Source organism: Camelus ferus, chromosome 27 (assembly GCF_009834535.1).
Source record: "Camelus ferus isolate YT-003-E chromosome 27, BCGSAC_Cfer_1.0, whole genome shotgun sequence".
Classification (NCBI taxonomy): domain Eukaryota; kingdom Metazoa; phylum Chordata; class Mammalia; order Artiodactyla; family Camelidae; genus Camelus; species Camelus ferus.
The window spans coordinates 3528530-3544324 of NC_045722.1; the positions used below are offsets into that span (position 1 = coordinate 3528530).

Genomic DNA, 15795 nt, shown 5'->3' on the forward strand with positions numbered 1-15795 from the left:
TTCTCCAGACCCTCTGCGCCTGAATCTCTGGGTGAGGCCCGACGTGCCTTGTCGTTAGCACAGGATACAGCAGTGAACAAGGAAAAACCTCTGTCCTCAAAAAGCCTGTAGCACAGGGGGCACTTGGTTATATGCCTGGTCACCACACGTCAGAGAACAGGAGGGAGAAGTGTCCATGGGTGGGTTAGGAGAGAAACGCTCAAGTCAGCATTTTGTGACTGGAGAGGAAATGAGTCAGGTTCACTTAAGTTTTCTTTGCTTCTTATAGTTACCACGAAAGGAGGTGCTGGCGGGTGTGTGGACCATAAACTTTGAGATACCCTATCTTGTGTTCTAATGTGTGAGAAACTCAAGTTACACAGCTGTCTTTTTAACCAGCAGTCCCAAACTTCTCACACCTGAATGGGTGTTCCCTACTGTAGCTGCCTTGGGAAGCCAGATGGTCACTGTACTGAGCTGCCCTTGCTTAAACATCTCTGCTCTACGTGGGAACTGCCTTCAGAACCAGTGTAGGAACCCCACAAGAAAGCCAAGCTCATTGGCTTATGTCCATCACCTTTTGGACTCATGATGACATTACCCAGTTCATTCACTTCCCGTATTCATTAGTCTTGTTTCCGGAAAATGTGTCCCAAGGTAAAGATAGGCTATTGCCAAGAGTATTCAGAGGAGCACAGTATCAGTTCAGAATGCATTTGGAGTCTTGAAAAGTTCGGAGTCACTGTCATATCTGTAAAATAAGTACCCGACTTCCCAGAGGTGCGGCCTGCCTTGGGTGTGGGTGCAGGTGCATGAATATGTCGCGTTATTTTAAATGAATCAAACGTGGCCACACCCTATCCAGATACTGCTATCAACATGCAGGCACGGCTGCTGGGGTTAGACCTTCGGGTTGCTTTTCGGGGTGTGAGATGCGCGTTTGTGTAGAGTCTGGCCAAGAAGAGTCCCATGATGGGTGATACGTGGGTAACTGAAACTTGTTTTCTCTTTTCTTTGCCTGTCCAGTTCCCAGTGCTGCTCCTCAGAATCTGTCTTTAGAAGTAAGAAACTCAAAGGTAAAACTTTATATTGCTGTTGTTCATTCTTACCGATGGACTGTTGAGCCTCAGAAGGGCTTACAGAGAAGGAGGTTCTGTAGCAGAACAGTTACAAGCAAGGAAAGAAATGAAGTGACAGATGTTACACTTGCCAGTAAAGCTGGGCTTGGAGACTGACTTCAGTTTAGTCTGCCTAACTCTGCTGCCTTTCTCCTACACCAAAATTACTTTAGCCTTTCTGCGAAGCTAGTACCATTATTAGGGGAATCATGACATTCTGGATCGTAACCGTCCAGAACCTTGGTGACAAGGTAGAAGGAAGTTGTTGTTTGCGATACCATAGCCTCTTAGTGCTTCGAGGTGAGCCCAGTGCGAATCAGAGGCAGGAGCCTGGCAGGTGGTTGCGTTGCTGAAACCGTCCCTCCTGGTCGGGCGCATTGTCCACTGAAGGCACGTGTACCACCCAGGGCCCCCCTGGGCTGCACAGACGACCAGGATACTTCATCCTTTAAAAAAAGTACCTGGGGACTCCTTTTCCTCTAATAAACAACCAGCTGTTCCAACATTGTAAAATGATTATAGCTCAATAAAAAATGTTAAAAAGAAAAAAAAGAAAGAAACAACCAGCTGTTCATTAACAGCCCTGTCTTTGAAAAGTTCTAGACAGAAATTACCTGATTTCACTATTGCTGCAGTGGAGGTGGAGGAGAGCCTTACACCCAGCAGTGGTTTACTCCCTAATCCACGTGCCTCTGACCTGATATTTTCCTTCGAAAACTTCACTGAGACTTCTGCCCAGTGTCTTCATTCTGGCAAAATACCCAGGAGATCAAGTGCCCAGAATGTACTGGCTCCCCATTGGGTCTTTGAGGGTTTTAAAATTAAGAAGTATTTTTGGAGTGATTTTTGAGTAAAAGCCTGAGCGCTCTGCTGCCTTTGTGCTGTTCCTCTTCCGCAGGGATTTCAGGGCAATAATACACAAACAGGACCAAGACTTGATGCATTCACCCTGTTCCCTGTAATCTTGTCTTTCCCAGAGTATTGTGATCCACTGGCAGCCACCGCCTCCAGCCGCACAAAACGGGCAGATTACTGGCTACAAGATTCGCTACCGAAAGGCCTCCCGAAAGAGTGATGTCACCGAGACCTTGGTGACTGGGACACAGCTGTCACAGCTGATTGAAGGTGAGCTGCTTTGCACATCGGCAGAGGCTCGGAGGTGGTGTCTCTCAGACGCTGAATTACGCTGTTCTGATGACTGCTTTGGGCCGTTGACTTACAAATTATTTTGAACCATTTTTGCTTTGTTTGTGTAATAGTTCGTTCTACTTCTGACTTGGTAAAAATTAGTGGAAAACACTCTTAAAGCTTCTGCCACCTGTGGTGAAATTGTGTTTGAGTTTTATTCCCTTACTTGGCTTTTTCTGTATTCTCCATATTTTCTTTTTTGAATGTGTGTATGTCACTCTTTCGTAATCTGAAAAAAAAAAAAAAAAAAAAAAAAGAAAAGACAGAGCTGTGTAAGCAGAGTCTACTCAATCGGGTTGACAGCAGAGGCCTATAAGATGATTTCTACAGTGTCGACACTGCTCTTGTGTGTGGCCTGAAACAACATTTGTGAGTAGCCACAGCAACGCAGGGATCACTCTTGCTACTGTGAACATGACACAGTTTTAGAAAATTCTGTCAGGGTAGCTCCTTCTGTCTAGTTTTCCCTTTATGTGCCACGGAGCAAGTAGCATACCTGGTAAAACTGGACCCTGATCCCTCTCTGACGTGGGTGACAGTTGTCCCCCCCTTCCTGCCTTACGTAGGGGAGCTGGACTTGGCTCACCCAGAGCAAGCTGGCTTTGCCGGAGAAGCGTGGGAGGGGATGAAGTGCCTTTTGCTCTTTGGACAGTGGAACCGTGCTTAGGGAGAACAGAGGCAGATCCCCCAACACAGCGTCCTGGGGTTTCCTCGCAGAGCTGGTAGAAGAGAACGACTGAGAATTGGAGTTATTTGCTATTATTATTATCTAAGCCTTGAGAATGAGTTTCATCACCCTTGGGGAGCTCGGAACTTTCCTTACGTCGCTGCCCTCCTGGCTAGACTTCGAAAGGATGAGAGAAGCTCCACACAGTCACGTTTCTATGTCCCCAAAGACCGGGTTCTTGGTGGAACCGAGATCCAGGGGGAAAAGTGGAATGGGTCCTCCCCTTCATATGGGCATAGGTTTCTAAAAGCTGAGAGAGCCAGTGACAGTGAAAACCTGCGCCCTGGTGCCTGGCCGGCTCTTCTGCGTGCTCCTCGCATCACAGGTGGGATTGACTTCTTTCAGACTAGGAGAAAGCGAATGTTTGTTTTCAGGGGTACCTTTAAGTCTTCTGGCTTCTTCACATGAACCCCGCAGCTCTAAGCTGCAGCAGTAGATCTGGTTGCACGGGTGCTTCTGAGAGATCCCACGGAGGGAGCAGTGCAGCAAAACTGGTCACAGGTGCTCCTACAGGTCAGTCTGATTTCACCCCAAATGCAGATGAATAACACTTCCCACCTATAAGGCCTTTATTTTGAATATTTAATAGCAGGTCGTTACTGTACACCAGGCACCGCTCTTGTTTCTAATAAATAAAAATACAGTCCTTGCCTCTGGCTGTCCATTTTCTCAGCGAAGTATTTGGTATATAAGCAAAATAACACTTTCATCATAAAAACAGCTTTTTATCAAGAGAATTCTGGTATTTAAAAATCATGTTTCGATTCATCCATTTGTTTAACAGACTTCACTGAACTTCTGTTAGTACGTGCTGGCACTGGGCAGACCGTGTGAGCGGAAGTGCAGACCTTTGTTCCCTTGGAGCATTAGCTTGAGGCTGACAAGTATTAGAGAGCAGTGCGGGGTCCCAAAATTCTGTTCTGAGCAGCAAGTGATAGGACTTTACGTTTTCACCAGCAGTTACGGTTGTGCCTTGTGTTTGTCCCACTCACAGCACTTAACACATCCTGCCGTGTCTCTGTGATGTGAACTGAGCGCCTTGGTTTCAGCAGATGAACCCGCAGGTTATTGTGAGGGGGAGGGGCTCCGCCCTTTGATCACGTGTCTCCCTCACCCTTGTACGTTGCAGCTCCCCAAAGGGAAGGGGATGATAATCTGACTGGTCAGATTCTTCCATGTCCTCGGTTAAGCTGTGTTTGCCGGTAGCCCAGGTTGCTGTCTGTTCACAGTCACTCATACCTGTTTAGTCCCCTCTGGTACTTCCTGCTCAGTGTGTGATGGAGGAGACAGGGAGGTAGACTGACTTGGACCCAGCCATTCTGCTTCTCCTTCTGTCTGGCTGCTTGCTTTCTTGTGGGCAAGCAGAGTCAGGATGGGCCCACAGGGAGCAGAGCTCCCGTCTCTCCTCTCACCCTGTGAAGGAAGACGTGCTGCGCGGGGCTCATCCTGCTTCCTGGCCAGCTCCTCTTGCAGTAGCGCTCCCTGTGGCGTTGCTGTGCTGTGCTGTTGGCCAGAGACCCCGTTATCTGGATATGGGGAGGTAGGGTAATTTTCCAGACCCCTTACAAGACCTGTTGCAGGATCGGGTACGTAAGTGCTCTAAAAACGGATGCATGTGAACTGCACACTTGAAGATAGCTAAGATGGTAGGTTCTATGTGTCTTTGTACACAATAAAAAAAAAACAGAAGCATGAGCCTGTGAGTGGCTGGCCGCGTTGTTCTCTGTTGCTGTCCTCTGTCGGGCAGACTGACACGTGGCTCTGTGTTGCCTTTGATACGTGGGTGTATCAGGTACTTTACTAGCTGCTAGTAAGTATGAAAGATTGCACAGTAGGAAGGATTTACTCCTCTTTTACTAACTATGTACTTATGGACGAGTTAACTGTTGAGAAGGAGATTGCTAAGCCATGCTTGATGTTTAAAATTTTTCTGCTGTGGTTACAGGGTGGCTCAGAGGACGGAGAGTCTGGTGTCTTCTGAGACCCACCGACTTTGTTCCTTTGTTACAACTCTTTCATTCTCATTGGCCTCTCTCTGGCCTCAGCCTCCTTAGTAATGAAATGACGGGATTACATTTGGTCTCTGAGTACCTTCAGGCACTTTAAAAAACCATCTGCAGCCTCCTAGGAGCCTTGCTCATTCTGTTTTCCTCTCGGGCTGTGCGGACTCCAGCCTCCACGTGAGAGGTGGGAGTGCCTCTGTGCTGCGCTTGCGTGTTGCCTGTTCTGTGTTAACTGCAGCTGAAATTGTATCAAGATACTAGCTTTGTACTAAGTTGGCGGATGAGATATTTGCTTTCATGAGAGATTGTTAATCTTTTTGTTTTTCCAAAGCTCTTGTTTCAGCCTCTTTTCTCTCATTTGGGTCTCAGGTCTTGATCGGGGGACCGAATATAACTTCCGAGTGGCTGCTCTAACCATCAATGGTACAGGCCCGGCTACCGACTGGCTGTCCGCTGAAACCTTTGAAAGCGACCTAGATGGTAAGAACAGCAGTCGGCAGGGCTGCCACAGCCGGGTGACAACTGGTCAAATGAGTCAGACTGGAAAGCCACAGATTTGGGGTATATATGGCTTAGAACTGTGAACGTTAGTGGATTGTACTGCTGTCAGCAAGTCTCCTGGAATGTGTATTTTTTCTCACAGTGGCTTTTAAAGAACTGTCCCTTTAAGCAGAAACAGAGCAGATACAAATGTACAAGTGTTTTAAGTCTGCTTTTTTTTTTAGCAAGGCCACTGAGCAGATGGATGATCTGAAATGTAAGGGTAAATGATATAAACTGTGCCTTTATTTCCGTCAGTTTCCTTTTGCCTTCGTCCTGGACACCTTGCCCTTTTCCTCGCTAGTTTTTTCAGTAACTCCATATGGGTGTGTGCACGTGCCTTTATCAGAGACAGGTGCTGCACTGGAAGACAAAAGGCCTGAGTCCTTATTCTCATTCTTTGTTTACTACTTTTTAAATTGAGGTAGAAATGTATGTCTTGTAATAATGTATTTGAAAGACACTGTAAATTGCCACCTTTTAAAGACTCTTACTCTCCCACCTCTTAAATCAATTTGTGGTTCTAAGGTTTTATATTTTCTGACTTATCATGTTACTCAGGGGGGTAAGTAATTGAAAGCATTGCTGTAATGTGATCCTGGATCACCTCTTGACAGCAAGCTTTTATTTAGTTGGTGTTACGCCTTTCTCATTCCTCCTGCTAGAATTTGGGGATCTATGTGGGTCCAAGAAGAATGGGTAACACTTTGAAAGACAATTTATTTGTTTTTTTCCATTGGACAGAGGTTCTTGAATCTCTTTGTCTTCCCTCCCAAATAATTACTGCAACATCTTATATTTCAGGCTGTTTGAGTTTTGTTTTCTTAAGACTGCAATAAAACCATGGGTCATACTTCACTATACAGACAGATTCTCTTTGAATTATTGGGCATAATGGAAAAAACTTGGCCACCAGTAACTTGTCAGGAGGCTGAACACCATTCTGCAAGGATGATGAAATGTTCTAAAGGAAGGTGGGCCTGGATTTCATCTTGCTTTTCTACTTTCCTTCTCAGAAACTCGCGTTCCCGAAGTGCCGAGTTCTCTTCACGTCCGCCCACTTGTCACCAGCATCGTAGTGAGCTGGACGCCTCCGGAGAATCAGAACATTGTGGTCAGAGGTTACGCCATTGGTTATGGCATTGGTAGTCCTCATGCCCAGACCATAAAAGTGGACTATAAACAGCGCTATTATACCATCGAGAATCTGGGTGTGTATGCTAAGAGGACGTAATTGCACATGTGATTTCTTTCTTTTTAACTTTTTATTGTGTAATGATACTTTTTTTACAGAAAACTTTAAAAAATAGTGCAAAGAATTTTTGTATGTCCTTCACTCAGACTCCCCAGAGGTTCGCATTTCACCACACGTGCTTTATCTTATGTATGCACCTGTTTTTCTCTCAGAACCAGTTGAGAGTAAGTTGCAGACATAATTCCCTTCTACCCGCTAATACTTTAATGTGCGTTTCCTAAAAATGAGCGCGTTTTCAACTGTAACCACAGTGCAGTTATCAAAACCAGCAAATTAACTGTGAGACAATATTTGTGGACTTTATTTACATTTCACTAGTGGCCTCATTAATATGTATAACAAAAGAAAAACGTTGTTTTCTGGTGCAGGATCCCATGTTGTATTTAGTTACTGTGTTTCATTAGTTTTCTCTTGGTCTTTTCTTAACCGTTATGACTATGACATTTTTGGAAAGTGTGGCCCACTTTTATTTTGTAGCATGTCCCTCAGTTCAGACTTTGTAGTATTTCCTCTTTGTATTCGGTTTGTGCATTTCTGGAAGGAACAGCAGGGAAACGTGTGTTCTCACCAGTGTGTGAGCAGGAGGGCCGTGAGAGCCTGTTGCTGGTGGTGGTAACTTTAATCACTGGTTACAATGGTGTCTCCACATTTTACCACCATGGTTTTTACTTTTTTTCCTTCATAATTAAAAAATACCTTGTAGGCGAGCTACCTTGAGTCTATAAATACCTTGTTTCTTGTCAAGCTTTTACTCCCTAGTTTCAGAAGCTTTAGTAACACTGATTACTGTGGTGTTTCCCACGCAGAAAACAGTTTATCTCCAATCTCTCTAGCTTGGCTACTCCAGTCCCTGTCCTCTTTCTCAGAAGGAAAGGGGTTTGTTTCATTCCAAGCTCCGCCCATGGGCCTCCAACACATGGAAATCTTACTCATCCATTCTGACCCATGCTCTTCAGTGTACGGTAGCAGCACTAACCCACTGATGAGTCGGAGTCAGAAGTGGATTCGAGAGCAGTCAGTCCTGGGACCAACTCCAGGAAGGTGATCTCGGCCAGTTTTCCTGTGCTCTGTACACTGGCATCTCCATGTCTCCCCATACCCCAAACTAATCCCACATGAAGGTTTTAAAAATCTTTCCTGACTTCCTCTGCAGTTAAGATTATACACAGTGAACTTTTGAAATTCTGTAGTGGGAATTTTTTTTTAATGTTTCTATTTGTTTCTTTCCTTCAGATCCCAGCTCGCACTATGTGATCACCCTGAAAGCATTTAACAACGTGGGTGAAGGCATCCCGCTGTACGAGAGTGCTGTGACCAGACCTCACACAGGTAAGGGACCCTGTGCACTTCTGGTCCTCAGCACTTTTTCCAGAAGCTGAAGTAGGATGTTGTCATGAGCTGTGCCTCACAGGTGTCAGTGGAACGAAAAGTGCTTGTCCGTTTAGGGTATAGGCTTCAAACTGGAAAATAAATGAGCTTTCAACATGGACGTTTCTGTTAATCCTTGTTTTTCTTTTTAGAAAATACTGAGAATCTTGTCATGTAAACAAATCTATGTAAATGTTTAACACGTTTTTAATGTGTTGGGATCTAGAAAGCATAGCTGTGGGAGAATTGTAAGTGATTTTCCATCTTTTGGGTCATGTGAGTTATAACTAAAGGAAGTTACAAAAAAAAAAAAAGGAGGGAAGGATCTCCGTATCTCTTTAGGGATTTTGTACGTTACTGATGAAATAAATATATGATTGGTGAATCCAGCATCTCTTTTATTAGTCACCTGAGTTAGCTGGGAAAGTTTTTCTATGTGCTTTTTATAAGCTTTATCTGTATAAAGAGTATAAAGTCCTCTGTACTGTCCATGTGAGCAACTGTACATTTATTACAAAAGAGACCAAATATTCATTACTTTTTTTTGTAATTTATCTATTTAAAATATCCTTAACGGAATAATGTTAAAGTTCTATAGCTACATAAAGCATGTGATTTAGAGCTGAATGAGGAAGTTTATTGAAGTGAACATAATAGAATTTTAAGTTTTTCTAAAGGGTCCTGAAAACTAAAGAATTTAGCATTTTCAGAAATGCTCCTTTCCATTTGTTTCTCAAAATTGTGAGTCTTTGCTGCCTGCTATGTATTCTGGATATTTTGCATAATAGTGTGGATTTGGCATTATTTTTTTTTTAAAGATGATCTCTGTCCCTTTTTTTATGCTTCTACTTAACAAGACCAACATCATTGCTGTATGTTTGGTAGTTCTGCTCTGTCTACTCCTGTGTGCTTAAAATTTATAAGTTCTTTTAAAAATAGCTCTGGTATTTCAGAAAGGAAAAAAGTAAGATGAAAAAATACTTAAATAAGTAGTCTACAACTTTCTTAAATCAGAAAAATCAGATTTGGAATTATTTTCTTTTATGTGACTTAAAAATAGCATCTGGCTAGAAATATACAAGGAAGTGTTCATAAGTCATTGTAACCTAGTTATCTTTTCCAAGGGTTGTTAAAAATAAGAAATTTCTCAAAGTAGTCTGATGATTTTTGCACCTGAAGGTGCATTTTCTGTAGCTAATTGGTATGTGCTCTGATCTTTGAACAAAGCCCTTGATTATAATGTATGCAATTCCTCTGTTATTTTTAGTCCTCATTGTGTAGGAAGTACACAGATGGAGAGAGACTACTGCTTTAGCTTGGCCATTATTCATAAACAAGGCCCACATCATTTCAGAATTTGCATTACAGGAAGGACTAGTTACTTTAACTCTGTGGGAAACCCATTTTAAAACCTTAGCTTGAATCAGTGTGCGTATACTTAGAACACTGCCCGAGAGCTGAGAAAGCCCAGACGGATGCGCTGTGTCTCCCCGGGCCCACGGTGCCTTCTGCTCATTCTGGCCCTTGTCTTGGCAGTGATGCTTAGAGAATGTGTCTGTTGCATACAGGACAGGACAGAACCCGAGTATGGACTTGCTGTCGAATAAGGGCTCTGACTTCTGAAGTTCACAATGGCTGTGTCCCTTGGGCTCCTGGTAACTGTGGCATCTTCCATAACTGATTGGGACTCAACAGTGGGTTGTTCTCTGAGTCTGTGGGAGAAAGTGTAGAAGATACTCTTGCATGCTGTCAGCTTGCCTTTCCCCAAAGAAGAGTAATGCCCTTGGGTTCCTTTTGCTTTACTTGGATGTGAGCCATCTTACTGTACTCAGTTTAGACCCAGGACATCAGCAGATCTGAACTGTGTGGGAATCAGGTGCCCCCAATACCAAGGCCAGGCGAAGTTGCCACTGGCTGACATTCAGGTCCCAGGTTTCATAGCAGGACCCTTGCATGTCCTGTGATAAGCATTGATAAGCCACGTCTCAGAAATTCCGCCACATTCACTGAAACATCAAAACAGATCACGAGCTTTGTGTTGCTCGCTCGAAAATTATACCCTTGATTTTAAAAGCAGTTTTCATCTTCTCATGACCCTTTTGAACAGGAGGTAGAATTTTCAAGTAATTTAAAGAAAATTTTTTAGGAAAAAGAAAATTGAAGTATGAGTGTTAATATAGTCACTGGATTACCAAGTTTTATGTATCTATTCAGTATACCTGCAGAATACAGTAGGAGAAAATAGCTAATGACTGTTTCTTTGGACGCTTTCCTGCAAATTTTTCCTGAAAGAACACAAGTGGAAATACTCGTTTAAACAAATGATGGTTATCTATTAACTCCGGCTTCTCTTTCTCTTTCTCCACTCCTCACCTTTCATTCCATTATATTACCCTGCATTTCCCTTTTCTTTTCTTTTTGTTTGTGTTAAAATGCCACTTCCCTTTTTAATTACTTTTTACCCAGACACTTCTGAAGTTGATTTATTTGTTATTAATGCTCCATACACTCCAGTGCCAGATCCCACTCCCATGATGCCACCAGTGGGAGTTCAGGCTTCCATCCTGAGCCACGACACCATACGGATTACGTGGGCGGACAACTCGCTGCCCAAACACCAGAAGATCACAGACTCCCGGTACTACACAGTCCGCTGGAAAACCAACATCCCGGCCAACACCAAGTACAAGGTACGCGCGCGTTTGCTCTGGGTGAGAAAAGCTAATTATTGGTACTTCTGATTCTGAAGTTCTTGATTCATCTGTTCCAGAATGCGAACGCAACGACTTTGAGTTATCTGGTGACTGGCTTAAAGCCAAATACGCTCTATGAGTTCTCTGTGATGGTGACCAAAGGTCGAAGATCCAGCACGTGGAGCATGACGGCCCACGGGACCACTTTTGAATTAGGTATGTGTCCTCAGATCTTTATGTCACACGGCACTGCCTCTCTTTGCAAACGTGAGAGCCAGCGAGAGTCCATGCTAACGTGTGTCGCCTTCCAGGTCGTGAGACTTCTCACCACCTGCTTTTACGACGCCAGGAAAGAATCGAGTGCAGGAACTGACGTGCTTACAGAACACAGTGAGCACGACAGCTGGAGTCCAGTGTTTGCTTTTTCTGCTGATGAATTAATGGTTATGTTTTTATCACTGTACAAAAACATCAGCAAACAACAAGATAATATAAAGCAAAGTACATTAGATTTTAGGAATCAAGAATCCCAGGGCAGCCAACTACGTGATCAGAAGCAGATCATGCAGCCTCTCTCTCTGGATCTGTCTCTTCCTTCTATGAAAGAGGAGTAGTTTCTGCCTTTCCTTCAGGATAGGGTGAAATAGAGTGCCCTGTAAGTAAAGCACGTGGTCAAGTATAAAGCACTGTTGACATGTAAGGGGCCATTCTCATTAATCCCGCCTTACTGGTAAGTGGAGATGGAAGAGAGGCCGTGAACTGCCCTCCGCCGGGCGCTCAGCGCCGCCCTGGCAGCCTTCCCGCAGACCAGTTAACGTCTTGTAAAATCTCCCACTGGAGCCTTCCTACAGTTTGTGTCTGTTGAGTAAACATGCAATAGAAGAGACAGCGAAGCACGTGAGGGGGGAAGTGAGCCTCCCGGCCCTGAGACGGTGCTTGCTTTCCGCTCCCCTGCATCTGCCCTTCTGCCCCTGGTGCTCCCTAACGTGGGGGTGGGGTGGGGTGTCTGTCCTGCCCCCTACTTCTGTCTCCCCTTTATATAAATAATGAGAAATGGAGCTGTAGTCTCCCCAGGCTGGGTTTGGTCCTAATGTCTCTTCATCATCTTCGCAGAGAAAATGGGCTGAATTTGAAGAGATAGAAATAGAATGCACAGAAGCGTAAGAAGACCTGGAGTTTGCTTTCTTTGCCAGTTTTAAGAATATCTCTTGGCTTTCATTTCAGCCTATTAGCTAATAAATGATGTCGCCTTAGGATATTTGCATTTCACCGGACTTCCTTCCATTTTACGGCAGGAGAATTCCAGTATTTTAGGAAGAGAAGAATAAATTTAAGGATGTACTTAATTCGCTCATTTCCTCGCTAGTACGTTAAAAGTTTTCAGCCATAGCATGGAAACAAAAATGCACTGTCATTTTTATTTTACTGGTTTTTCTATTCCATAAGCAGCAATAACCTTCAGTAGATGACTGTATCTTTTCAGTGCAAACAATGTAAAAACATTAATTTGTAAGTCATTTATCCTTTGAGGAAATAGGGGTTTTCAAACATCATATTTGGTTGGGAGAGACACCTGTAGGTGGAGTGAAAATTATTTTACACTTCAAAATGTTCTAGCAAAATAATCCAAATTAGTGAGGGAGGTGTCATCTTGTGCACGTTACATGACTTTTCTCATTTGCGGGGCCCTGCCCTGTGGAGCAGGGACTACGGATGTCTCCCGATTTCCCCGAGTGTGCTGCCTGCCACAGCCCCAGCGGAGGTGCCTGCTCTGCATCCTGGTGTTTTCTCTTTGGTAGTTTGCACGTGTCTTCTTTTCACTGGAGCTATTTGTAGGTGAGCAGCAAGCTCTGTGAAGCCGGGGACGCTTTACCTTTGTTGCCTTGTGTGTACCCTTTACTGTGCCGTGTAAGTGGAGACGGTGGAGGAAACGGTGAACTAAGTTGAAACGGACAGGAATTATTGCAAGTATTGTTATTTTGTAGTTCCTACTTCTCCACCCAAGGATGTGACAGTCGTGAGCAAAGAAGGAAAACCCAGGACCATAATTGTAAACTGGCAGCCTCCCTCTGAAGCCAACGGCAAAATCACAGGTAAGGTACCTGCGGTGTGAGTGCGTGTCTGCCCCGGTCCCTGCCTGTCAGAAGCGTGCAGGAGAGAAGTGGGGGGTCTGAAGCCTGGTCTGGTCATTTTATGAGGTGCTGTTGTGAGTCATGACGGTCCTGAAAGTGGAGTAAGGGGCACCGCGTGCCCACAGCGACGTAAAACGCAAGTCGCTAGCTGGTGGTCCTGACCCACATCGCATCAAAATCTGGCGGGCGTGGGTGGCACTGGACGGCCTTCCGCTGGTGGGAGCCTGTGGACGTTACGTGCTTTCTGCAGGAAAGCTGTTCTGCTCTGTCTGACTAGATGACCAGCTTCAGAGTTGAAGACCCTGCCTAATTATGCAGGGTGACACCCAGTGAACAAGGATGCAGCTCTTTTACCCTGAAGCCCAGAAAAACCCACTAGGCACTTAGTCGTGTCCCCCCACCCCACCCCAGGCCTGCTGCTTCAGTTTCCTGTGCTCTTGCAGTGGAGTTACACCTGAGCGGGCCTAGGCCTCTGCAGGGACCTTGATTCCTCCCCCTCCCACCCCGGACTTCCAGAGCAGGGGGCGCCGTGCCTCCCTCAGCTCTGGCGGGAGTCAGTGGCTGATTACCCCTGTCGAGTGGGTGTGTGCGGAGGAGCGGGGGTTCTCCTCCTCAGCTTCCTTTGTTGTGAATAAGGCGTCCTAAGGCAGCTGAGAACGCTTCTTGGCTTTGTCCTGCTGCGGCTTTCAGCGAGAACCCCTTTCCATGGATCCCTGGTCCTGATGTCATTCTTCAGGTTTTTGAAGTTACCCCTTCCGTTCAAGAATCAAGCCTGACTTGATACGGATTACATTTTGTTGTGTCTTTAAGAGCCAGGAGTGATGCACAGCATTGTTGCACTGTGTGGGTCAGGTTCTTCCTGCCCCAGCCGTGGAGGCTGAGTGCCCCCTGGTGGATGTACCGAGTGGCTCGTCACTGTGCCATCACCCTCTCCCCCCACCCCCACCCCAGGTCTGGGAGAGCCCAGCAGAGGTGGCTGCCCTTCTCCCAGGAGTTTTTGTCCTGGGAAGTCACATTGGCAAGAGCCGAAATAGCATTGTCAGGCTGTTACTGGCTTTCACAACTATGCTGGTTTACTTGTAGACCCTCGAAGTTTAGGATATTGGAATGATTGGATTACTTTCCTTTTATCCTTTCTTAGCTTCTGAGAGTATTTAACGCTACATATTTAATCTTTAACTATTTTTATTACTCCAACTGCTCGTGTGGATGGTAACTGGCAGTCGGACGCTGTTGAAATTGTGATTTTCTCTGTATTATGTTTATTATCGCTTTTGGAATGCGTTTCACCGTTGCTGACTTAACCTGTAACTGGTTCTCTGCTTGTATGTGTTGTAACTTGTATCTTTATTGACTTACTGATTGTAAGAGAAAACGCAGGAATAAGAGTTCTTTTCCCACCAATTCCTTCGGACAGGTTACATCATCTATTACAGCACGGACGTGAACGCAGAGATCCACGACTGGGTTATTGAGCCCGTTGTGGGAAACAGGCTGACTCACCAGATACAAGAATTAACACTTGACACACCGTACTACTTCAAAATCCAAGCGCGGAACTCAAAGGGCATGGGGCCCATGTCTGAAGCTGTCCAGTTCAGAACGCCCAAAGGTAACACCCCCCGAACGGAGCGTTTCTTTGTGTGTCTCTCGAGGGGGCTGTGTGTGCACACGTCACGTTAGCGTGCAGGGACTGTGGACGAGGAAGTCCTAATGCTGAGCTTTGAGCCACGGTGTGAGCACTTATCTCAAAACCATCCCACCCACCGACCACCAGATCAGTGCTCCCTGGGTTACCGACCTAACCGTCTGGCTTATAACGGAGCTCTGACTCCGGGCTGCTCGAGGTTGATGAGTTGCAGTGATCTGGAAGTTTTTACCAGGCAGATCAGATGTTCCCGTACAGAGTAACAGCACATTATTACGATGGATGGTTCTCTTTCAGCGCATGAAAGGCTTTGTGGACCTTTGTAGAGAGAAAGAGACTAAAAGGGGCCCTTTAAAGAAAACTCTGAATAAGAAAGTGAAGATAAAATACTGAACCAAGTAAGCTTAGGAACAAAATTAAGTCAAGGGCTGAGTCTGTGGAAATGATGGAAACCATATCTGGATTTCTTTCCTAGTACTGAAGACAGGATTCAGTTTGTTTGGAAGTTTGTGGGGTTTTGGTTTTTTTTTTTTCCTTTAAAGATTCTACCTGTCCCGTCTTCAAAGCTTGTGATCCTTGCTCTTGTTTTTTCTTCCCCTGTGCTTGGCCTGTTAGCGGACTCCCCTGATAAAATGCCTAATGACCAAGGTAAACGGGCAGATGGCCTCTGTCTCCTTTCCTCTCTGTTGTGACCTGTTATTAGCTTTTTGTTGTTTTTGTTTCTTTTTTCCTGAAAATCAGTACCATATGTTAAAAAATCACATATTTATTGGCCAAAGTAGAGTCGAGTCCATGTTTGTGGCACTTGGGGTATCTGAAAAGCTGAGGGATTTACTTAGGAGTTAGACAGACTGGCAGGGAAAAAAAAACAGGTAATCTGAGTTCTGTAGCTGTAGGAGACTGGCCTGAAGTGTAGATGAGATTAGCCTTTGTGCTAAGACACTAAAATTCTGTAACACAGATAGGCACGTGGACCGTGATGAGAACAAGCCTACCAATTTGTCATGTTTGTAACATCTAGGATTTTATTACTATCTCTAAATGAAAAGTTTAATCAAATTCAGTGGGTACCCTATTTTCCTCCCCCTACGAAGAATCTACAAATGTACCCCCTGAGCTGCGTGATTATCCCTGACGAAATGAG

The 15795-nt window shown here is 44.9% G+C and overlaps 1 protein-coding gene across 7 annotated transcripts in view; it reads left to right on the forward strand.

The window, feature by feature from the left end:
* NEO1 (neogenin 1) overlaps positions 1 to 15795 on the forward strand; it is a 160894-nt gene that overhangs the window by 122169 nt on the left and 22930 nt on the right. For 6 of the 7 annotated variants that reach the window (XM_032469157.1, XM_032469160.1, XM_032469161.1 and 3 more), the window contains exons 12-20: positions 1006 to 1055; positions 2075 to 2222; positions 5385 to 5495; positions 6572 to 6766; positions 8044 to 8139; positions 10645 to 10868; positions 10949 to 11087; positions 12857 to 12964; positions 14421 to 14615. In XM_032469157.1, the coding sequence (XP_032325048.1) occupies positions 1006 to 1055; positions 2075 to 2222; positions 5385 to 5495; positions 6572 to 6766; positions 8044 to 8139; positions 10645 to 10868; positions 10949 to 11087; positions 12857 to 12964; positions 14421 to 14615 (1266 nt within the window). The remainder of the gene's footprint in view (positions 1 to 1005; positions 1056 to 2074; positions 2223 to 5384; positions 5496 to 6571; positions 6767 to 8043; positions 8140 to 10644; positions 10869 to 10948; positions 11088 to 12856; positions 12965 to 14420; positions 14616 to 15795) is intronic. The other variant, XM_032469158.1, reaches the window with a different exon arrangement.